This window comes from Phyllobates terribilis, unplaced genomic scaffold, assembly GCF_046119375.1.
Source record: "Phyllobates terribilis strain yellow unplaced genomic scaffold, ASM4611937v1 Scaffold_1__5_contigs__length_1240528914, whole genome shotgun sequence".
NCBI classification, from domain to species: Eukaryota; Metazoa; Chordata; class Amphibia; order Anura; family Dendrobatidae; genus Phyllobates; species Phyllobates terribilis.
The window spans coordinates 452,747,602-452,772,825 of record NW_027362761.1 but is presented as its reverse complement, the minus strand read 5'-3'; the positions used below and the strand labels follow the sequence as shown (position 1 = coordinate 452,772,825).

The following is a 25,224-nucleotide window of genomic DNA, read 5'->3' as shown; positions in this document are numbered from 1 at the left end:
AGTGATCTATTTCAAGTGTTTATTTCTGTTAATGTTGATGATTATGGCTTACAACCAATGAAAACACAAAAGTCATTATGTCAGTAAATTAGATTACTTTATAACACCAGCTTGAAAAATTATTTTAAAATCTCAAATGTTGGCCTACAGAAATGTATGTTCAGTAAATGCACTCAATACTTGGTCGGGGCTCCTTTTGCATCAATTACTGCATCAGTGCGGCGTGGCATGGAGGCAATCAGCCTGTGGGACTGCTGAGGTGTTATGGAAGCCCAGGTTGCTTTGATAGCAGTCTTCAGCTCATCTGCATTGTTGGATCTGGTGTCTCTCATCTTCCTCTTGACAATACCCCATAGATTCTCTATGGGGATAAGGTCAGGCAAGTTTGCTGGCCAATCAAGCACAGTGATACTGTTGTCTTTAAACCAGGTATTGGTACATTTGCAGTGTGGACAGGTGCCAATCCTGCTGGAGAATGAAATTTCCATCTCTAAAAAGCTTGTCGGCAGAGCGAAGCATGAAGTGCTCTAAAATTTCCTCGCAGACGGCTGCGCTGACTTTGGTCCTGATAAAACACAGTGGACCTACACCAGCAGATGACATGGCTCAACAAACCATCACTGATTGTGGAAACTTCACAGTAGACCTCAAGCAGCTTGGATTGTGGCCTCTCCACTCTTCCCCCAGACTCTGGGACCTTGATTTCCAAATGAAATGCAAAATTTATTTTCATCTGAAAACAACACCTTGGACCACTGAGTAACAGTCCAGGTCTTTTCTCCTTGGCCCAGGTAAGACGCTTCTGGCGTTGTCTATTGGTCATGAGTGGCTTGACACAAGGAATGCGACACTTGTAGCCAATGTCCTGGATAAGTCTGTGTGTGATGGCTCTTGAACCAATGACTCCAGCGGCAGTTAACTCCTTGTGAATCTCCCCCAAATTTTTGAATGGCCTTTTCTTAACAATCCTTTCAAGGCGGCGGTTATCCTGGTTGCTTGTGCACCTTTTTAACCACAGTTTTTCCTTCCACTCAACTTTCCATTAATATGCTTGGATACAGCACTCTGTGAACAGCCAGATTCTTTAGCAATGACCTTTTGCGGCTTACCCTCCTTCTGGAGTGTGTCAATGACTGCCTTCTGGACATCTGTCAAGTCAGCAGTCTTCACCATGATTGTGGAACCTACTGAAACAGACTAAGAGACCTTTTTAAACGTATCGAAAGCCTTTGCAGTTGTTTTTTTTGTTAATTATTCTAATTTACTGAGATAATGACTTTTGTGTTTTCATTGGCTGTAAGCCATAATCATCAACATTAACAGAAATAAACACTTGAAATAGATCACTCTGTTTGTAATGACTCTATATAATATACGAGTTTCACTTTTTGTATTGAAGAACTGAAATAAATTAACTTTTTGATGATATTCTAATTTTGTGAAAGGCACCTGTATGTATCAGATTATAGTAAAGTTATGGTTGTACCTGTGAGGTTACATAAAGAATCCCAGAGTTGCTCTTGATCCATATAACTCTCCAGTAGGACAGTAAAAGACTGAAGTGACAGAGAACAATGAGAGAACACCCACAGGATGGTTTCTGTGGCATTTATGTCCTTGTCATCTTCATTTTCCAGCATTAACAAGTTGAAATCTTCTATTTCCTGAATCTCGGTTACTAAAATGAAATATAAAAAAAACAACATACATTACAGCCAAATCTAACCCACTTGTACGTTCAACATATATTAACCCCTTACCACTATAGCCAATTGGGAGTTCAAGAGTTTATAACATTGATGGTCTATTGTTAGAAATGTCCATACATTTCAGACTAGTTCAGAATCGGCAACATTGTCGATCAGCTATTTGATGTGGGCATAGCACTCATGCGGGTGTTGAATTGTGACGTTTACCTGCATTACCTAGGTAGCAGAGTACAGGATTGAGCAGTGTTTCCCTATTGAAGTAAATGGATAATCATTAAAATACACTTGCCCAAGCATCATAGGCATTTAAAAACAGCTGATCAACCGGTGTGCAGTGCTGTGAGTTGGACTTCCACCAATCTTATATTTTTAAATTGGTATTACACCTCCAGGCAATTTATAAATAATTGTGAAAAATGTGAAAGTTTAGATAAAAATGTTAAAAAAATTGCCATTTTAAAAATTGTAATTTGTCTCCTTGTCATACAAAAAAAAGTAACATTAAACATTCACCATACTACCAAACCACACTACTTTATGTTGGCAGATTGCTTTAAACACCCTTTTACTTTTTTTTAGGGCTTTAAAGGGATCCTATCATGTAATTTATGCCGCCTAAACCATGGTCAGCATGAATCAGAGACTGACTGCAGGATTGCAGCCAAGTCTATCATTCTATGAAACGGTCTGGTGTTTCAGAGACAATAGTTTGAAGAAGCAGTTGGGAGACAGGAGATGAGTCCTATGTGGCTTCTCCCCGCCCCTCTTCAAGTGATTGATAAGTCTCTCCTGTGTGTGTACATAGGGAGAGACTTGTCAATCACCTGGAGGGGGCAGAGAGAATCCGCATTATACTCATATCATCTCACCCGGCTGGATCTTTATACTATGCAATCGTGCAGCCAGAGTCTGATTCATGGTGTCCTCGGTTTAGGCACCATGAACCAAGTGAATATTTCCTTTCAACCCCTTCACGACTTTTGACGTATATTTACGTCAAAGGTCGTGTCACTGAGTTTGATGAGAGCTTACACGCCGAGCCCACATCTTTCCCCACACATAATGACTGATTTAATCAGCCATTATGTTCCTTTAACAGCAGCGGGTGGAATGGTGCTCCTCCCGTGGATGTTAACCAGTTAAATCCCGCTGCCAATCTCTGACAGCAGGATTTAACATGCGCCGGATGGAAGCGTTTCATTCATCCCACCCATCGGAGCCCTATCATATGATTGCGGGGCGCCGATGGGTTGTCATGACAGTCAGGGGTCTGCTGATGACCGCAATGCCTGTCATTACAATAATCGTGGCCGGCGTTCATAGGAGATTGTGATTTCTGCTATACACAGAAGTGCTGAAGCCTTGCTATGTGTAGCACAAGCGATAAGACACACGCAGCTTCTAGTCTCCTAAGGGGATTATTCAGACAAAGGTAAAAAGAATTTTTTAAAAAAATAAATAAACACAGAAGTTTAAATCATCCCATTTTTGCCCCATTAAAGATTAAACAATTAAAAAAAAAATACATATATTTGGTATCGCTGCATTCAGAACAGTCCGATCTGTCAAAATATAATAGAAATTAATCAGATTGATAAATGGCGGAACAAGAAAAAAATAAAAAAGTCAGAAATATGTTCTTTTAGTCGCTGCAACATTGCAATAAAATGCTGTAAGAGGCGACCAAAACATTGTATCTACCACAAAATGGTATCAATAAAAACGACAGCTTAGGCAACAAAGCAACCCCATAATCCGAAAAATGAAAATGATACAGGTCTCAGAAAATGGTGAAATAAGAAAAAAATATTCTTACAAATTTCCAAGTGAAAACGGTAAATAAAAAAAACCGCCTTCCAGTGCATCACATGATAAAATGAATGGGGTCATTCAAAAGTACAACTTGTCCCGCAAAAAACAAGCCTTCATACAGCTATGGAGACGGAAAAATAAAAAAGTTATGGTGTCCCGCAAGGTGTGGAAAAGACTAAGTGCAACACGAAGGGAAGAGGAAAAGGGAGCCCAGACACTAGGGAAAGGGGGAGTGGAGAGCTCCTATGCTGATCTGATATCAACCTGTCTCCCCTATCGCTCCTATATTGGTTCCTCACCAATCGCCACACAGGAACCTAAACCCTGTATTTCCCTAGAGCTTGGCCCAGGATAGGGAAGGGGGGGGGGTTGAGCACTAGTCAGTCCCCACTAACAACTAAAGACAACAAGGGAGACAAAGACGGGGGGAAGTAACTTAGCTTGAGCCAACTTCAGAGAGATTACACTACACGTCCTCCTAGCACCAAAAAGGAGGTAAGCTGACTGCAATAGCTCCAAGCCTTCACAAGGGAAATGTGAATATCACCAGCACCTCCCTGTAGCAAACAAAGTATTTAAACACCTAGGTCTGGGTATCAATTAGCAAGAAGGAGGTAGCCGCTGGGTCCTAGAGTGAGATAGATCTAAGAAGGTGTCTGTAATGCCAAACAAAGATCTTCTGCTGAAGCCTTGCTATGTGTAGCACAAGCGATCGGACACACGCAGCTTCTAGTCTCCTAAGGGGATTATTCAGACAAAGGTAAAAAGAATTTTTTTTAAAAATAAATACAGAAGTTTAAATCATCCCATTTTTGCCCCATTAAAGATTAAACAAATAAAAAAAATACATATATTTGGTATCGCTGCATTCAGAACAGTCCGATCTGTCAAAATATAATAGAAATTAATCAGATTGATAAACGGCGTAACAAGAAAAAAATAAAAAAGTCAGAAATATGTTCTTTTGGTCGCTGCAACATTGCAATAAAATGCTGTAAGAGGCTACCAAAACATTGTATCTACCACAAAATGGTATCAATAAAAACGACAGCTTAGGCAACAAAGCAACCCCATAATCCGAAAAATGAAAATGATACAGGTCTCAGAAAATGGTGAAATAAGAAAAAAATATTCTTACAAATTTCCAATTTTTTTTTTAACCACTTGAATAAAAAAAAACCTACTCATGTTTGGCATCTTTGTACTTGTACTGACCTGGAGAATCATATTGCCAAGTCAGTTTTACTATATAGTGAAAACGGTAAATAAAAAAAAACGCCTTCCAGTGCATCACATGATAAAATGAATGGGGTCATTCAAAAGTACAACTTGTCCCGCAAAAAACAAGCCTTCATACAGCTATGGAGACGGAAAAATAAAAAAGTTATGGTGTCCCGCAAGGTGTGGAAAAGACTATGTGCAACACGAAGGGAAGAGGAAAAGGGAGCCCAGACACTAGGGAAAGGGGGAGTGGAAAGCTCCTATGCTGATCTGATATCAACCTGTCTCCCCTATCGCTCCTATATTGGTTCCTCACCAATCGCCACACAGGAACCTAAACCCTGTATTTCCCTAGAGCTTGGCCCAGGATAGGGAAGGGGGGGGGGGGGGGTTGAGCACTAGTCAGTCCCCACTAACAACTAAAGACAACAAGGGAGACAAAGACGGGGGGAAGTAACTTAGCTTGATCCAACTTCAGAGAGATTACACTACACGTCCTCCTAGCACCAAAAAGGAGGTAAGCTGACTGCAATAGCTCCAAGCCTTCACAAGGGAAATGCGAATATCACCAGCACCTCCCTGTAGCAAACAAAGTATTTAAACACCTAGGTCTGGGTATCAATTAGCAAGAAGGAGGTAGCCGCTGGGTCCTAGAGTGAGATAGATCTAAGAAGGTGTCTGTAATGCCAAACAAAGATCTGCAACCAACTGCAGGGCGACTGTCTGTCACATCTGTCACACCCGTGACCTAAAGCTCTTGGAATAATGGGAGAAAAGAAAGAAAGTGCAAAAACGGAAAGACGCAAGGTCATGAACGGGGTAAAGGCTTAAAAATTGTAAATAGCAACTTTATTTTACATTTTCCAGACAATTTCAAAATTTGTTTTTAGGGATTAAAGAGAACCTGTCGGCACGATTTTGTAATGTAAAGTAAAAACATGACCTGTGATTGCGCTTGTAATACTGATTACATTTATACCTTTGGTGAAGAAATCCACTATGTTGTTCTTGTTTCATCACCATTTGAACTTTTTTGCCAATTAGATTTTGGTGCACAGGGGTCGGACTGTGCACTGGGTCTTCGCCATGTCTGTGATTCCTCAGCCGCTCCGCCTGCCTACAGTCTGTGATTCCTCGGCCCCTCCGCCTGCTTCCGGTCTGTGATTCCCCGTCCCCTCCACCTGCCTCCGGTCTGTGATTCCCCGTGCCCTCCACCTGCCTCCGGTCTGTGATTCCCCGTCCCCTCCTGCTTCCGGTCTATGATTCCACCGCCCCCGGCGCTTGCCTCCAGCCTGTGAATGACTGTCCTCCTCTGTTTGAAACTTCAGCAGTGACCTGTCATTGACAGACTAGAGGCAGGTAGAGGGGCTGGAGAATCACAGAGAGGGCAGAGAAGACCCAGTGTATAGATCATCTGAATGATTATTATACAAAAATCATTACATCTTCATTCCAGGTAGGTAAAAATAATTAAAATTCATAGCACAAATCAGTTGTGCTCAATTTAACACATTGTAGAGTCCTCCAATGCAGCCTCCATAAATGGGCCACACATCACAGTCGGCCAGGGCCAGAGTAATGACATGTATTACTCCTTATTTCACACAGCTGTACTTCTAGCCATGTACGATTTATATTTTTAGCTAGCATTAAAAAATGTAAAAAAAAACCCCTTCCTGAAACAAGAAGTAAATATATAAGGACCACAGATCTGTATTAAAAAAAAACAAACAAAAAAAAAAAAACCAGCAAACTGTCCTAAATCATACATAACACTATTGGAAAAAGTAGAGACCTCCAGACTAAATAAGTTAACCAGTGATTTTGTAATTTTTTTTTTGTGCCCCATCATTTTGAGGAGGGGTAGGTAAATGTGTGCAGAACGGGTGTGGTGTCAAAAAAGGAGGGGCACTGTGTGTGCCGCTCAGTGACTATTCTCTCGGATGTTAATCTAAAGTTAGCGAGCATACCACGTATAGGTCCATAAACAATTATTGTCCTACACAATACAGTATACAGAGTATATGCCCACCTCAGGGCTGCACATCCCCAGGCCACTAATAGTGCATAACTACAAAAATTATAAGGAATCTTGTAGAAAAGTAACCTTAGAGCTTCATCTAATTGCTTGTATCTCTAACAATAGGTGGTGAATAGCTCCACATATACATTACCCACAGGTATTCACACATCGGGAAATTCAGTTACAAAATACGTAATATACACAAAGTAGAAATGGTGTCCAGGAACAAGTGTATCAGTTTTCTTATGGGCACGCCGTTCTCAGAGTTTGAGTACACAATGTCATTTGAAGGCACATATCCTGCTTCAGCTCAAGGACCTGGCCAGTCAATAGATTTATGCTTTCTGTCATTTTATCCATGTGATAATTAAAGCAGCTCGAAGAATTCAATACAGGAGAGCACTGGGGTAGTAATGTGATCTTGATCAAACATTTGTCAGTCTTTGTAGAAGATGACAGGTATTTGAATAGGTAAGTGAATGGAGTACAGTTGTGAATATGAGCAAAGACAGAATTTCGAAGCTGTGTTACACTTCTGACAAATGCTCGGCCACTTTACAATGACAGAACCAAATTACTTTATATATAACAGGCTTTTCAGCCATCCCATTGTGCTTAACCCTATACAAAAGAAAGGTATAAATCTTGTACATGAATACAAAGATTTCCCCTGTTGCTACACATCAGTACATGCATTGTGAGTGGGGCAGGAACTGATAACAAGTGTTTCATTTCTAATATAACATATGGTTTAAACCGCACCTGTCATCCACACAGGGGAAAGGCATCTATTTGGGGTGGGCTATGCCAACTTTCATAACGTATTGAACCAATAAGGCGAACAGTTCATGAATTATGAGGCACCGCGCGCCCATGAAAAATGATGGCAGCGCAAATTACACAATGGAAAGATTTGTTAAAATATTACAAACAATATATAAAGAAGAGACGTGAGCGAGCAATGATAGAGGGCTTCTTAGAGGGAATTAATGAACTAAGCGGCTCGTGCTATCAATATGCATTCCAGTGTAATACTACATTTGTCAGGAAAATAGCCGTCTCTTCAGGATAATAACAAAGAGCAGATGCTGCACAAACCATGAGGTCATTCCTAACAGACATTACTCAAATTTTGTAATATCTGAAAAAAATTTGCAACATCTGTTCACTTGTCCTGAACTTGGGTCGATGCACATTTCTTAATTTTTTTTATTCTAAAAACTGAATTATAATGTGACTTATAATTAGATATGTATTACATTATTTTATTCTACCTGACTTTATTACAGGACATTGAGATGCGGAGAGTAGTGATGAGTAGATGGAAATGGCGATACAGAAGTGGACATGCAGGAGAAAGGAAGAATTCAGTGGAGTGTAGAAATGGGAGGAGACAGAATTATTGTGTGCAGACTTGGACTCGCCCACAGCAGATCAGGTGAATCTCCCGGTAGTCCCCTTTGCAGGAGTGGACTCCACACCCCCCTATATGAGCAGTAGCTCAACCTCTGCGAATCAATCCATTCATCTCTAATTTTCAGTTCTGCTTAATAAATCAAATCAATAAACATATCACCAGACAAATATCAAGAAAACTGGGGTTGGGTCGAAAGTAGGCACCCTGAAAATATGAGATTTTTAACACCTTCAGGACCAAGTAATTTTTTAATTTTGTGCTATCGCTTTTTCTAAGTGCCATATCTTTCCTATTTTTCCGTTGGTAAAGACTTACGAGAACTTTTTTTTACCATTAAATGTACTAAAAACAGGAAAAAACTACAAATGGGATGAATTGGTGAAAAAAAAATGCAATTTTGTCTTTGTTTATTGGTGGGTTTTGTTTTAAATGTGTCCATTGCATGGTAAAAATGACCTAGAAACATGATTTGCCAAGCCAGTACGATTACTGTGATACCAAACGTGCATATTTTTTTTTTAAAAGGTATTCTCAATTTATGACATTACTTTAATTAGACAGTATGGAAATAGGCAAGTTTGCAATTGACTTGCTTTTTCTATCTTCAGTCATTCTCCTGCAATCACAACTTTTATCTTTCAAAGTGTCCAAGCTGGCTTCATGGAGCTTGGCCACTAGTGCCTGACCAGACCCTGGCAGAGAGTGCAATACGCTGAAAAAAAGAGAATGGACAGCACCTCCAAAAACATACACAGATCTAATGCTTCTCGGCAAAAATAAATAAAACTGAACATGAGGTTCTTATTTTAACATTCTGATCAGACTGTATGAAGCCCACTGCCACGTCACGGCAAACCTCTTAGTGGGTTCTAACATTTCCAGCCTTAAAGGAGCGGTGCCGTGAGCCAACCACCGCCGCAGAGACAATGCACCAGCAGGGCGGGCAGCCAGGTGCCTCAAAGCACCCATGGTGCAAGACTGAATCCCCATGACTCCAGACCGCGCCGCCCCACAAGCACAAAACCACAGCAACAATGGCAGACACACTGCATCAGCACCACATGAAATGTCTTGCAGCATGAGTGCTTTGAGGCACCAGGCCGTCCGCCTTGCTGGTGCATTGTCGCTGCTCACCTCCCTCCCTCTCAGCTCCTGACAAGCTGCTGTTATATATCTTGCAAAATCACCAGCCCGCAGTTTCAGAGCAGGTCTCCTAATCACGGCTCTCACTGTCCGGATAGATGTGCTTGTTGAAATGCCCTATTATCTCTACATATAAATAGAGTGATAATGCAGACTCACAACAAACTATTGATAGCTAAATGTGTTATAGCATTTATTGTGCTGAGCTTTATAGTTAAACTAATACTACAGCTCTGCTTCTCACCAGAACTAAAACTCAAGGAGGAGTGCCCACCCTGCTAGAAACCAGGAAGAAGGAGACTGTAAGGAGACAGCATAGCTCTGCGCTGCTCAAGAGATAATTTGAGAATACCCATCTAAGTAGTGAAAAAAAGTTTGTGAAACAAATAATTTAGCTTTGTGTCACCATTTTATACGACCTGTAACATTTTTATTTTTAAGTAGATGAAGCTGTATTAGGACTTGTTTTTTGAGTAGAGCTGATATTTTCATTGATATAATCTTAGGGTACATCTGAATTTTTGATCGCTTTTTATGGTATTTAATGGGAAAAGGTGGTGATTAAAATGTATCTATTTTTTTAAAAACTTTTTTTATATTTTTCAAAACTTTTTTATTTCATTTTTGAACCTGCTATCGTTCGATCACTTATACTATAAACTACAATACTGCAGTCTTGCACAATAGTCCAAATTGTGGTCTCCTATAAAGCTCAGCCTGTGTTTGGATTTCACAGGAGTACCAACTTGGTAGCAACGGGGCCTTCATCATGCCTTCAGTTGCCAAGATAATCTATTGGTACCCTACAACTTCATCCTGCGGGGCCGATCGGAGCTGGTGCACCATCAAATGACGTCATTTAACTGCCGCTGTCAGAGATAGACAGCAGCATATAAATAGTTAACAGCAGGGGCTAGCTATGTAACATAGCTGGCACCTACAGCATGTGGAGGGAGCTCCTGAGCTCACTCAACACATGCGGACCCCAGCAAAGGATGAAGTTACGCTTATATGCCTGAAGAGTTTAAAGGGAATCAGTGGAGGTTCAAACTGACTATATTATTATAGACATGTATGTTTTACACTGAAACACTGCAGCATTTAAAAGAAAACATGCTTTGTAAAACCGGACAAATACAATGTGTCTTGGATGACCAGTCCAATGCAGATCCCCGATGGTTTCTCCCAGTCAGGCTCCCCTAGACTGGCAGTGTTTCAGAGTAAAATATACATGGCTGCAATAAAACAATCAGTGACTGATTCATGCTGCCCCAGGTTCATGTCTGTAATGAAAAACCAATTGGGTATCTTAATAGATAGACTCTTATCCCCTTACCAACATAAGACCTACTGGTACGCCCAATGTCGGCTCCCTTTCTTTGATGCATGCTCAGAAGCTAAGCACGCCCCATTTCAGAAGATGATGACTATTTTATTTGCCATCATCTGCCGCTAACAGCCGTTCATGTAGCCGAAATCCATCAGCTGCTGTCAATCACTAACAGTGACAATTACAGCTTGTTGCCCAGGGAGCGCCCATCACCCCCCCCACGCCGTGATCGTAGTGTGTTGATTGGTTGCCATGACAGCAAGTGGTCAGCTGAAGACCCCTGTGCCTGTCATGATGGTACTCATATGAAGTCCAGCCACTGGCTCGCCTCCATAATAGACTGCAATTTTTCCTATATACTGTAATACTATAGTATTGCAGTATATAGTATAAGCGAGAAGCTGATCACAGGATCAAGTCCCCTAAGAGGACTAACAAATACAGTAAAAATAAATATATATTTTTTCAAATATGAAAGGAATAAAATAAGAAGTTAAATTTCTAATCACTATTTTTTCACCATTAAAAATAAAAAAAATTCTAAAAAATACACACGTGGTATTGCTGTGTCCATAGACAAATGATTTTATACTTTGATTGCTCATACAACTTAATCGGTAGACACCGTAAAGAGAAAATGAAAAAATCTAAATGACAAAATTTTGATTTAAAAAATGAAAAAGTTACGCGTCTTAAAAAAGAAGAAATTTTGTGTTGCTGTTTTTCAACAATCTCCGAATTTTTTTTTTTCACTATTATAATAAATAAAACAAAAACTAAGAGTGTTTGGTATCTATTTAATTGTCCTGACCTGCCATGTCATTTTTAACGCATAATGAAAGCCATTAAAAAAGAAAACCCCAAAAAACTATTGCGGAATTGCACTTTTTCCTGTTTTCCAGTAAATCACATGGTAAAATGGATGATGTCATAAAAAAACTAACAAAAAAAGACAAGCTCTTCTATGGCTTTATATCAATGGAAAAATAAAAAAATGATGGCTCTTGCAAGAAAGGGAGGAAAAAACTAAAGAACAAGAAAGTATTCATAGTAATGTAATCCAGTATAATACATTAGTTAACAAATAAATAGCTACACCTCATACAACAGTTACTTATATTGACTCAACTTTCAGAAACCAGCTCTGTGTGGGTCAAATGGTTCATAACTACCATGCGAAAGGAAAGCACGAAAAAGTACTGATCAGGTATCAAAATCATTACACCGGCAACTGCACATTCGCTATTGTGCACAGTGGAGGAGGTAGTTGTTAATGTTAACATAAAACAGAGCAGCAAAGTGTGCTTTAATTATATTAATGTGCAGATGGCATGCTAACACTTTTTTGCATTGAAATGTCAACTTTAAATTATCTTCTTGGCCTGGTCGATGTAAGGCGAGAAGTTACTTGATGAAATCAAATCTAGAACAGATTGTTCTCTCACTATTTGCAGAACCAGCCAAGCTTTATCTTAATAGGATTATTCAGTTAAATGAAACATATTCCTTTACTTTAAGACCCAGAAATTCCAAATGGTTATTAGTTCTCAGATTCTGTGCCTGTTTCTCATGTGTAGTTACATAGATTAATGTGGCAAAATAAGACCACAAGCTAATAAAATATCACAAACTACAGAAAATCCCAAAGCAAGTGATCAGGCATGTTAGATTTTAATATGACCGATCTTTTGTTGCTGAGAGTTAGATTAGTCAAGCGCTTATTCCCCAACTCCACTTAAAGATGCACTACTACAAAACTTTTTAGTGCCTAAACTGGTCTAAATGTACATGTAGCGTATTCTTGTGAGTTAATATCCTCGCCAGTTGCCATCGTCCATGTTTTCCAGCCCCCCTGAGATACACTGGGTTTATGTTTGAGCTGAAGTCGCTTTTACAATGTAAGTCTATGGAGTGTCAGAACAATACGCCCCCATTACTAATTGCGTAGTAAAATGGTCACCGCCTTTACAATAAAAACACGGCCAGAATAAAGTATTTTAATGAAATAAAAAACAAATTATTTTACGCCTCCGCAAAGCCATCGATCTCCTGAAATAAATGTAAAATAACAAACAACCATATCCCTCACCTGTTTGCCGTCAATGACGCAGTCCACGTACCGCCAACGAGTGTCCCACAACAATCCGTGTCACTTCTACAGCAGTGACATCAGCAATCATGATGTCACTGCTGTAGAAGACAGCACTGTATACTGACAGGAGTGTAAAATCACCCATCAGTGTACACTGCTGCGCAAAAGGTCACTGGGGTTCTTTCTTCTGAAAGTTCCCAGGGTGAGGTCACGTGAGCAATCAGTTGATCGCTGATGTCCCCGCAGGTCCTGGCAGCTCTGTACACTGTGGGAGCGAGCCCGCTCCCCGCAGTATACCGCCGGGAGGAGAGGTTCGCCACCGGGACCAGGAGGACACCGTGAGCCACCGGACAGGTGAGTATAAAGGTTTTTTTTTTATTTTTACACAGCGTGATAGTCGGCTTGGCTGGGAAGACTACTGCTCCTCCCAGCCACGCCGCTCCCGCTGTTATCAGCAGGAGCAGCAGTTGGATGAGAGTAGTTGTAGTCCTCCTCTCCAACCCGGGTACCACCCACACTGCGCTTCCGTCGCAAATTCGCGGCCACTGACTTTAATTGAAACGCAGCAAATCCACATATATCTGGGGGTTTGCTGCGGTTCAATGCAAATCAATGGGCACGAATTTGCGGCAAAATGGTCATGCTGCGTTTTTTAACGCAATGCGAATCCGGAGCGGAAATTTCCACATCATGTGCACAGCACATCCGGATTAGCATTGCTATGCATGGCAGACCTATTAACAAGCGTTTTCGTGGCGGGAAAACCGCTGCGAAAACACATCAAAATGCTTCCTGTGCACATAGCCTAAAAGCAATTTCCAGCTCACACATAGACCTCAGTGTAATCCAGCAAGTCAGAATAGAAATCACGGTAGCCAGAAGATGATCGGAGTGGCATTGGAAAGCAGGGTACACAGCGATCAGTGACTATATTATTGCACTTATACAAACTACATATACAGTGGCTTGCAAAAGTATTCACCCCTTTGGCTTTTATACCTAATCTGTTACATTATAAACTGTGTGTAGATATTTTTGTAATCCAATTTGTGTGTGATGAATCAGCACTAAATAGTCTAAGTGATGAAGTGAAGTGAGAAAAGTACAGGCATAAATTAAATTTATGGGATCAAATAACTAAAAATTGTCATGTCCATATGTATTCACCTATTTTGTCTAAAAATCACTAAAGTTGACAAATCCTCGGGCCCGGATGGGATACACCCGCGAGTACTGCAGGAATTAAGTAACGTAATAGATAGACCATTGTTTTTAATCTTTAAAGATTCCATAATAACAGGGTCTGTACCACACGACTGGCGTATAGCATATGTGGTGCCAATATTCAAAAAGGGGACAAAAACTGAACTTGGAAATTATAGGCCAGTAAGCTTAACTTCTACTGTGGATAAAATCCTGGAGGGTTTCCTAAGAGATGCTATACTAGAGTATCTGAAGAAGAATAACCTCATGACCCAATATCAACATGGGTTTACGAGGGACCGTTCCTGTCAGACTAATCTGATCAGCTTTTATGAGGAGGCAAGTTCTGGACTGGACCAAGAAAATGCAGTGGATGTTGTGTATATGGACTTTTCAAAAGCTTTTGTTACGGTTCCACACAAAAGGTTGATACATAAAATGAGAACAATGGGGATAAGGGAAAATATATGTAAGTGGGTTAAGAACTGGCTCAGTTATAGGAAACAAAGGGTGGTTATTAATGGAAAACACTCAGACTGGGTCTCAGTTAATAGTGGGGTACCACAGGGGTCAGTATTGGGCCCCCTTCTTTTTAACATATTTATTAATGACCTTGTAGGAGGCATACAGGGTAATATTTCAATATTTGCAGATGACACTAAACTCTGCAGGGTAATCAATACAGAGGAGGACAATTTTATATTACAGGAGGATCTATGTAAACTAGAAGCTTGGGCTGATAAATGGCAAATGAGCTTTAACGGGGATAAATGTAAGGTAATGCACTTGGGCAGAGGAAATAAAATGTATAATTATATGCTTAATTGTAAAACACTGGGAAAAACTGTCACTGAAAGGGACCTGGGTGTATTGGTGGACGACAAGCTCACGTTTGGTGGCCAGTGTCAGGCAGCTGCTGCAAAGGCAAATAAAATAATGGGATGCATTAAAAGAGGCATAGATGCTCATGAGGAGAACATAATTTTACCTCTATACAAGTCACTAGTGCGACCACACTTAGAATACTGTGAACAGTTCTGGTCTCTGGTGTATAAGAAAGACATAGCTGAACTAGAGCGGGTGCAGAGAAGAGCGACCAAGGTTACTAGAGGACTGGGGGGTTTGCAATACCAAGACAGGTTATTACACTTGGGGTAATTTAGTTTGGAAAAACGAAGGCTTAGGGGTGATCTTATTACCATGAACAAATATATGATGGGACAGTACAAAGACCTTTCTACTGATCTTTTTACTCTGAGGTCTGAGACGGGGACAAGGGGGCATCTTCTACGTCTGGAGGAAAGAAGGTTTAATCATAATCACAGACGCGGATTCTTTACTGTAAGAGCAGTGAGACTATGGAACTCTCTGCCGCATGATGTTGTAATGAGTGATTCACTACTAAAATTTAAGAAGGGCCTGGATGCCTTTCTTGAAAAGTATATTACAGGTTATATATACTAGATTCCTTGATAGGGTGTTGATCCAGGGAACTAGTCTGATTGTCGTATGGAGTCGGGAAGGAATTTTTTTCCCCAATGTGGAGCTTAGTGTTTGCCACATGGGTTTTTTTTGCCTTCCTCTGGATCAACATGTTAGGCTATGGGTTGAACTAGATGGACGTAGTCTTCCTTCAACCTTAAAAACTATGTTATTATTTTGCTATGAAACCCCTAAAAATTTATGGTGAAAGCATTACCTTCATAAGTCACATGCTTACTGAAAGGAATTCCACCTGTGTGCAATCTAAGTGTCACATGTCTGTCAATATATACACACCTTTTCTGAAAGGCCACAGAGGCTGCAACACCATTGAGCACTGACCGAACAACACCTTGAAGACCAAGGAGATCTCCAAACAAGTCAGGGACAAAGTTGTTGAGAAGTACAAGTCAGGGTTGGGTTATACAAAAAAAATCCCAATCTCTGATGAATCTCCGAAGCACCATAAAATCCATTTTCATCAATTGGAAAGAACAACAACGAACCTGCCAAGAGGGGGCCGCCCACCTAAACTCTCAGTCCGGGATAGGAGGGCATTAATCAGAGAGGCAGCACAGAGACCACAAAGCAACCCTGAAGGAGCTGCAGAGTTCCCAAGCAGAGCATCCCCCAGCATTATGCTGTGGGGATGTTTTAAGGCAGCACAAACAGGGGAAATGATCTGAGTTGAGGGGAAGATGGATCGTGCGAAATACAGGCATATTCTAGAGCAAAACTTGTTTTAGTCTGTCAGTGATTTGAGAGTGGGACGGAGGTTCACCTTCCAACAACACAATAACCCAAAACATACTGCTAAAGCAACACTCGAGTGGTTTACGGGGAAACATGTCAATGTTTTGGAGTGTCCTAGTCAATGACTATACCATAATCCAATTGAGAATCTGTGGTCAGGCTTGAAAATCGCTGTTCATCAGAGGAAACCATCTAACTTGAAGGAGCTGGAGAAGTTTTGCCTTGAGAAATGGGCAAACATCGCAAATGGCAAGATGTGTAAAGATCATAGATACTTATCCAAAGCGACTTGCAGCTGTAATTGCTGCAAAAGGAGGCTCTACAAAGTACTGACTTTAGGGGGTGAATAGTTATGCACACTGAAGTTTTTACATTTATTTTGTCCTATTTGTTGTTTGCTTCACAATACAAAGAAAACCAAATGTTCACAGTTGTAGGCATGTTCTTTATATGAACTGATGCAAATCCTCAAAAAAAAAAAAAACAACAAAAAAGTGAAATTCCAGGTTGTGAGGTAGCAAAACACGAAAAAATGCCATGGGGGTGAATACTTCTGCAAGCCATTGTACATTTAGACAGGTTTAGGCAATAATAAGTTTTGTTGGAGTGCTTCTTTAAAGAAACATGACTAGGAGAATAGTAGCAGATATTTTAGTGAGAAGAGAAAAGTGAATTGGATGTCTGTGGATGGCAGAAAACTAACAATCGCACAGAGTAAGAGATGGCGTCATCATGACATTTTTACTGCTTTATGAGTTTAATGAAATGAAGTGCTCCTAAAAATGTAATTTTGCTCTTTTTTAGTTTTCATACTGCTTTGTATCTATTAATTGACATTTTACTATAGATGTATGGTTCAACATCGCACTGAAATCACTTCATTTTCTTTTTGTACATGACGCAACTTACACGCTCAATTCCACGGCCGATAATTTGTTGCCTGTGTAAATAATTTAGATAAAACAAAGAGCGTTTGCCGTGCAGATAAAACTGAAGATGTTAATTAACTGGGTATTAAAATAACAAATGGCACCGAGGGCTTTGAAGGTCATGTAACACTGATGAGAAAAACTATTTGGATATCACAATCTAGCAAAGTAGAAACGTTGCACAGTCAAAGCTGTCAGCAGACACATTTCACCATGTCCTCCCCAGTAATGCTAAGTGCTCATTATTCTGTCCAATTTCTATAAATATGTGTATATACAGTACAGACCAAAAGTTTGGACACACCTTCTCATTTAAAGATTTTTCTGTATTTTCATGACTATGAAAATTGTGCATTCACACTGAAGGCATCAAAACTATGAATTAACACATGTGGAATTATATACTTAACAAAAAAAGTGTGAAACAACTGAAAATATGTCTTATATTCTAGGTTCTTCAAAGTAGCCACCTTTTGCTTTGATGACTGCTTTGCACACTCTTGGCATTCTCTTGATGAGCTTCAAGAGGTAGTCACTGGAAATGGTTTTCACTTCACAGGTGTGCCCAGTCAGGTTTAATAAGTGGGATTTCCTGCCTTATAAATGGGGTTGCGACCATCAGTTGTGTTGTGCAGAAGTCAGGTGGATACACAGCTGATAGTCCTACTGAATAGACTGTTAGAATTTGTATTATGGCAAGAAAAAAGCAGCTAAGTAAAGAAAAACGAGTGGCCATCATTACTTTAAGAAATGAAGGTCAGTCAGTCCGAAAAATTGGGAAAACTTTGAATGTGTCCCCAAGTGCAGTTGCAAAAACCATCAAGCACTACAAAGAAACTGGCTCACATGAGGACCGCCCCAGGAAAGGAAGACCAAGTGTCACCTCTGCTTCTGAGGATAAGTTTATCCGAGTCACCAGCCTCAGAAATCGCAGGTTAACAGCAGCTCAGATTAGAGACCAGGTCAATGCCACACAGAGTTCTAGCAGCAGACACATCTCTTCAACAACTGTTAAGAGGAGACTTTGTGCAGCAGGCCTTCATGGTAAAATAGCTGCTAGGAAACCACTGCTAAGGACAGGCAACAAGCAGAAGAGACTTATTTGGGCTAAAGAACACAAGGAATGGACATTAGACCAGAGGAAATCTGTGCTTTGGTCTTATGAGTCCAAATTTGAGATCTTTGGTTCCAGCCACCGAGTCTTTGTGCGACACAGAAAAGGTGAACGGATGGACTCTACATGCCTGGTTCCCACCGTGAAGCATGGAGGAGGAGGTGTGATGGTGTGGGGGTGCTTTGCTGGTGACACTGTTCGGGATTTATTCAAAATTGAAGGCATACTGAACCAGCATGGCTACCACAGCATCTTGCAGCGGCATGCTATTCCATCCAGTTTGCGTTTAGTTGGACCATCATTTATTTTTCAACAGAACCATGACCCCAAACACACCTCCAGGCTGTGTAAGGGCTATTTGACCAAGAAGGAGAGTGATGGGGTGCTACGCCAGATGACCTGGCCTCCACAGTCACCAGACCTGAACCCAATCGAGATGATTTGGGGTGAGCTGGACCGCAGAGTGAAGGCAAAAGGGCCAACAAGTGCTAAGCATCTCTGGGAACTCCTTTAAGATTGTTGGAAGACCATTTCCGGTGACTACCTCTTGAAGCTCATCAAGAGAATGCCAAGAATGTGCAAAGCAGTCATCAAAGCAAAAGGTGGCTACTTTGAAGAGCCTAGAATATAAGACATATTTTCAGTTGTTTCACACTTTTTTGTTAAGTAAATAATTCCACATGTGTTAATTCATAGTTTTGATGCCTTCAGTGTGAATGTACAATTTTCATAGTCATGAAAATACAGAAAAATCTTTAAATGAGAAGGTGTGTCCAAACTTTTGGTCTGTACTGTAAGTAGGGAAATACTAAAATACTGAACCATCAGAAGGGACACGCTCTACTGTACTATCAAGCAACAGAGCGTTAGTCATGGGGCAAACTTTTGGTAGTAAGACTAAGTTCAAGCAATTTTAAACATTTACTGTATTTTTCGGACTATAAGACACACTTTTTACCTCCAAAATTTTGGAGGAAAGTGGGGGGTGAGTCTTATAGTCCGAAAATATGTTTGGTGGCGGGGGGGCTGGGGATGAGCGGGGCACAGGAGACAGCAGCCGCCTGCTGCAGCCTACACTGTGCCCGCCTACACTGTGGAGGAGAGAGGAGGTGAGTATAATTGTTTATTTTTTTTCTGTGCAGCGTAACGGGGAAGAGAGAGTGCCAAGCATACCAGGATGAGGTGGGTCATACATACAGGGATGAAAGGTGCCATACATACCAGGAAGAGGGATGGGGGGCCATGCATACAAGGATGAGGCAGGGCATACATATAGGAATGAAGGGTGCCATACATACCAGGAAGAGGGAAGAGGGATGAGGGAGGCCATATATACAAGAATGAGGGGGGTCATATATACAAGAATGAGGGGGGTCATATATAAAGGGATGAGGCATGAGGGGGGCCATACATACAGGGAGGAAGGGTGCCATACATACCAGGATGAGGGGAGCCATACATACAGGGATGAAGGGTGCCATACATACCAGGATGAGGAGGGCCATACATACAGGGAGGAAGAGTGACATACATACCAGGAAGAGGAATGAAGGTGCCATACATACCAGGAAGAGGAATGAAGGTGCCATACATATCAGGAAGAGGGATGAAGGTGCCATACATACCAGGATGGGTGTGAGGGGGGCCATACATAACAGGATGAAGGATGCCATACATACCAGGAAGAGGGTAGAGGGGGGCATGCATACCAGGATGGGGGATTGATTGGGGTGCCATGCATACCAGGATGGGGGATTGGGGTGCCATGCATATCAGGATGGGTATGAGAGCCACGTATAACAGGAAGGAGGGAGCCATATATATACCAGGATAGGTGATATTAACAGAATTGGGGGACATTATCCCTATAACAGTGTTGGCAGCAGACCCCCTATCCCTTAAGAGGGCATCATGACTACATTTTTTGCTCAATTTTTTTTCTATTTTCCTCCTCTAAATCCTAGGTGAGTCTTATGGTCCAGTGCGTCTTATAGTACGAAAAATATGGTAGGTTAATTTTTGTAGTTATTTTCTCTCTCCGTTTAAAGGGATTGTCTGGCCTTAGGCTACAAATATGCAGTCACTCTATGAGGATTCTCCGTTGCCAGGCGCATAACCTCAAGTATATGATTTGCATACACGTGGTCACAAGAAGACTAGATGTGCACGTTTATTAAGTGAGGCCGGACACGTCTAGTTGTAATGTGTCTGGAAGTGTGCAAATCACATACTTGCACAAGCATCGGAGTGCGCGTTGTGAGGATCCACAATTCTGTAGTTACTCTATGTACTTGTAACGTAAGGCCAGACAACCCCTTTAACCTAAGTTATTACAATGTGTATTTGGGGCGTTTTTATGCTGTGTATTTTTTCTTTGCAAAAAAAAAAGCAGAGTACTACAGTCCCATCAAAGTGTGTATGGGATTCATGTAAATCTCATACCCACTTTGTTTTTTTTCACGTCATGGAAACTGAATTGTGGTGGGATTTTAAAATCAGCAATATGTAAATTTCTCTTGTGGTAAATATGCATTTTATTTGCGTATTTTCCCTGTAGACTTAAAAGAGATGAGCTAAATCTGCAGATAAAAATCATTTAATCCGCTCATGATTATATCAATAAAGATTTATCATAGCAAAGTAACAGAAAGTTTCCAAAATAGAACATAAAAACACAATAAAAACAAATGTAATAAAAAAACATCAAAAATCCATTGAAAAAAGGCAAGTAGCCTAATCTAGTTGATTGGTGTAGAAATGCTGCAGAAATTCTGCAGCATCAAAAGGCACCAAGCACTCATCGTATCGTTGACTTGGGGACTTAGCCTTACGGAGTTCTTTTTTTTTACATTTGTTTTTATTAATATATTGCAATTTACAATGAATATGAAAATAAAACAGTGGATGATAAAAGAAGCACAAAATAGTCAAAATAATCTTAAATTAAACAGAAAATAACAACCTGAAATTACATTAAACTCACAAAACTAAATATAAACTATCTGTACTTGATACTTTTATATATGGTCCCAGGTTACCAGAGTAATTAAAATGGCATCTTATTTTATATTTGCATGCCAATGATTCAAATACCAAACTTTCTTTCAAATTTCAGAATATTGTCTAATGAGAAAGCTAATGCAGCTGGATATAAGCAATTCTCATTAAATGCCCTAATGACTTCTAATAGTGCTTCTAATTAATTCTACTCATAGCACATTATTCACACAAAACTGGATAACCAGTCAGGTTATGATGTGGCAAAATGAGAGGGAAGTACAACAAACTGTTCTTAAAACTAAAGGTAAATCCGTCACAAATCCTCCAGACAAAGGATTATTATTAGTGTTGAGCGAGCACTAAAATGCTCGGGTGCTCGAAGCTCGGGCCGAGCTCGCCGTGATACTCGGGTGCTCGACCCGAGCAACGAGCCCAATGTTAGTCTATGGGAGACCCGAGCATTTTTGCGGCGGCTCCCCCGGCAGTCTGTAGAAAGCCTAAAAAGTGCCCAAAACGATAGTGACAGTGTTCCAAAGACATGGGGACAGCATGGGCATCGCCCCAGGAAGCATTTCTGACCCCCAGGTCACTGCTGTCAACAACGTGGTCAGAGGTATTAAGCCACTTTAACGGGCTCACAATAAAACGTTCAAAAACTAAACTGAAACGGTTTTCCTGTGAAATATGTTAAGGAACTTCCTTTCCAGGGTAAAGACTTGTGTATAAGGTAAAATAAATAACCAAAAACAAAAATACTCCTCCTTGGGCTATGTTCACAAGTAGCATTTTTTATGCGTTTTTTGCACTTTTGTATTGCTTTAAACTATGACAAATGCATTCACCGGGAAATGTCATTTTAACATTTTACAATCTTATCTGGCCATGTGCTGTGTGACACATGCATACAGTGCTGAAAAGACATGGGAACAGCATGGGGAAGACTCCTGGAAGCATCTCTGACACCCAGGTCACTGCCTAAAAGTGTGCCCATCAGAAGTGATCCTTTCCGCATCAGAAGATGCAGACTTGCAACTATCCCCGTGCAACTCCTCGTCCCAGGGCAGTGCTCAATTGTATCTCCCCCATTCCTTGCAATGCAAGCGCAAGTATGCAGCCTGCCACCCACCCACCACCAGGCTGCAATACCATACTGCTAGCTTGCACTTGAAATGGGGCCTTTTAGTTTGGAGGAGGCTGAAGCTGGCCACTACCACATGGCTGCTTCGGCAGCGAGGTATCCATACTCAGTCCCCAGCCGCCCGGCGGCCGGGTGTCCACGCTTGGTCCCCAGCCGCCAGGGGGCGGCCGGGAGTCCATACTCGGTCCCCAGCCGTCCCACGGCCGGGTGTCCACAGACGGTCCCCAGCCGCCCCTATTTCTCCTTGAAACTTCCCCCACACTTTTCTTAGCCTGGCCTGCTTTAGACGAGCCCACCAGAGAAGCAGACTCCTCCGGTGGGCCCTGGCTTCTCCATCAGGGGAGTTGAGAGTGCCAAGATGAGGAGCATGATGATGATGATAGAAGTTAGCATCAACTTTGATTTCTTGGAATGCAAGCGCATGTATGTAGTAGCAGCTAGGCCTGAGATAGTCAGCGTTTTGGCGCATATCCTACCTCCTCCGAGGATTGCTGGATGTTTTCCTGCTACTATCCCAGTTCTATGACTCCCGTTAAAACAAAGCTTCAGGTGATGAATGATGGATGAGGCGGTGGCAAAGGAGAAGGAGCAGGAGGAACAGGGACCATTCACATCAATATCAGGCCAGTCAACCACACATGTCTTGTAGGATATGTCTCTGTACCAAAAGGAGCGGTTCGGCTACACAGTTATAGGGCATGCAGTGAGTGCAATGCCTAAAAAAAATTTCGAGGCACTCCAATGCCCCTTGGAAGTGACATGGAGGTCAGAGGGCCTTAACTAAACCGTTTTTTCCATTTATAGCAACTGGGTCTCCTGTGCACTGTTGACCTAAGCAGTGAATGGAAGGCTTTCCAAAAATTATGAGGAACTGCAATGCCCCTTGAAACAGACGTGGATTACAGCATACTAAAAACCTTCTACCCATTATTGGGGAGTGGGTCTCCCTATGCATTGAAAAGCAAAAGCTGACTAAAATTAGGAGGAAATGCAATGCCCGTTGGAAGAATGGTGGAATAAAAAGACATTATCAATGCCCCTTGGAAAAGTGGTGGAGGTCGCAGTAGCTTAAAAAGACAGGTTTAATGCCACTTGGAAGAGACGTGGAGGTCGCAGTAGCTTAACAAGACTGGTTTTAATGCCCCTTGGAAGAGACGTGAAGGTTGCAGTAGCTTAACAAGACGGTTTTAATGCCCCTTGGGAGAGACGCGGAGGTCGCAATGGAATAAAAAGACAATATCAATGCCCCTTGGAAAAGTGGTGGAGGTCGCAGTAGCTTAACAAGACGGTTTAAATGCCCCTTGGAAGAATGGTGGAGGTCGCAATGGAATAAAAAGACAATATCAATGCCCCTTGGAAAAGTGGTGGAGGTCGCAGTAGCTTAACAAGACGGTTTTAATGCCCTTTGGAGGAGACGTGGAGGTCGCAGTAGCTTAACAAGATGGTTTTAATGCCCCTGGGGAAAGTGGTGGAGGTCGCAGTAGCTTAACATGACAGTTTTAATGCCCCTTGGAAGAATGCTGGAGGTCGCAATGGAATAAAAAGACCATCAATGCCCCTGGGAAAAGGGGTGGAGGTCGCAGTAGCTTAACAAGACGGTTTTAATGCCCCTTGGAAGAGACGTGGAGGTTGCAGTAGCTTAACAAGACGGTTTAAATGCCACTTGGAAGAGCCATGCAGTACAGCATCTAAAAAACATTATTCCCATTATTGGGGAGTGGGTCTCCCATAGTCTTTGCCTATGCCTTCCAAGCAAAAGCTGACAAAAATTAGGACGGAGGAACTTGCAATGCTGGCAACACGGACCACGGTCACCCTGGTGGTATAGTCGTGGTGGAGGCTGAGGATAAGGAGAAGAGAAAAATACAGCCGAAATGAGGAAGTGTATACCCATGTGTGGGTGTGAAGTGGTGCATGGGAGTACACCTCCCGAAATAGCACAGTGGATTTGACTTTGTTACTCTCCTGTAATTTGGTGGTGATGAGAAGTCTGGCCCAATCCAGCCCTTGTTCATTTTGATAAGGGTCAGCTTGTCAGCATTGTCAGTTGACAGGCGAGTGCGCTTATCTGTTATAATTCCCCCAGCGGCACTAAAAACACGCTCCGATAACACGCTAGCGGCAGGGCAGGCCAGGACTTCCAAGGCATACAGAGTGAGTTCATTCCAAGTGTCCAGCTTGGATACCCAATAATTAAAAGGCACGGAGGACGCTGGTACGGTCGGCAAGGTACTCCCTCACCATCTTTTCAAACTTTCCACTCCTTGTGAGAGTACCCCGCGCCTCAGGGCCGGTAAGCTGGGCGGGTCTCAGAAAACTGTCCCAGAATGTTGACAGTGTTCCCCTGCCTCTGCTGGATTGGAGTTGCGTCTCTCTCGCCTGTACGCCTTGGTTGGGCAATGAACTGTGACCTCTGCCGCTAGCGTGTTCAGATGAAAAAATTTTTAACACTTCTGCAGCAAGGGCCTTCTGGTACTGCCCCATTTTTGTAGACCTCTCCACCTCAGGAATAAGAGAGTGAAAGTTCTCCTTGTAGCGGGGGTCTAAAAGTGTCACCAACCAGTAATGACTGTCACCCAACATTTTGACAACGCGAGGGTCATGGTTAAGGCAGCGTAACATAAAGTCAGCCATGCATGCCAGACGGGTAACGGGAAAGACTTTCGTGTCCTCACCAAGATGACGACTGACCATGCTCTCCTCCTCCTCCCCGCTGTCCTCAGGCCACCCACGCTGAACCGACGGTATGACAGTTGAACAGGTACTACCGTCTACAGCGCATGATACCAGCTCCTGTTCTTCCACCTCCTCCTTCTCTCCCTCATTGTCCCCCAATGCATGTTGGGATGAGATGAGGC

At 41.8% G+C, this 25,224-nt stretch overlaps 1 protein-coding gene across 8 annotated transcripts in view; it reads right to left on the bottom strand.

The window, feature by feature from the left end:
* KIAA0825 (KIAA0825 ortholog) overlaps positions 1–25,224 on the bottom strand; it is a 580,812-nt gene that overhangs the window by 355,762 nt on the left and 199,826 nt on the right. For all 8 annotated transcript variants that reach the window (XM_073678443.1, XM_073678463.1, XM_073678435.1 and 5 more), the window contains one exon: positions 1,487–1,678. In XM_073678443.1, the coding sequence (XP_073534544.1) occupies positions 1,487–1,678 (192 nt within the window). The remainder of the gene's footprint in view (positions 1–1,486; positions 1,679–25,224) is intronic.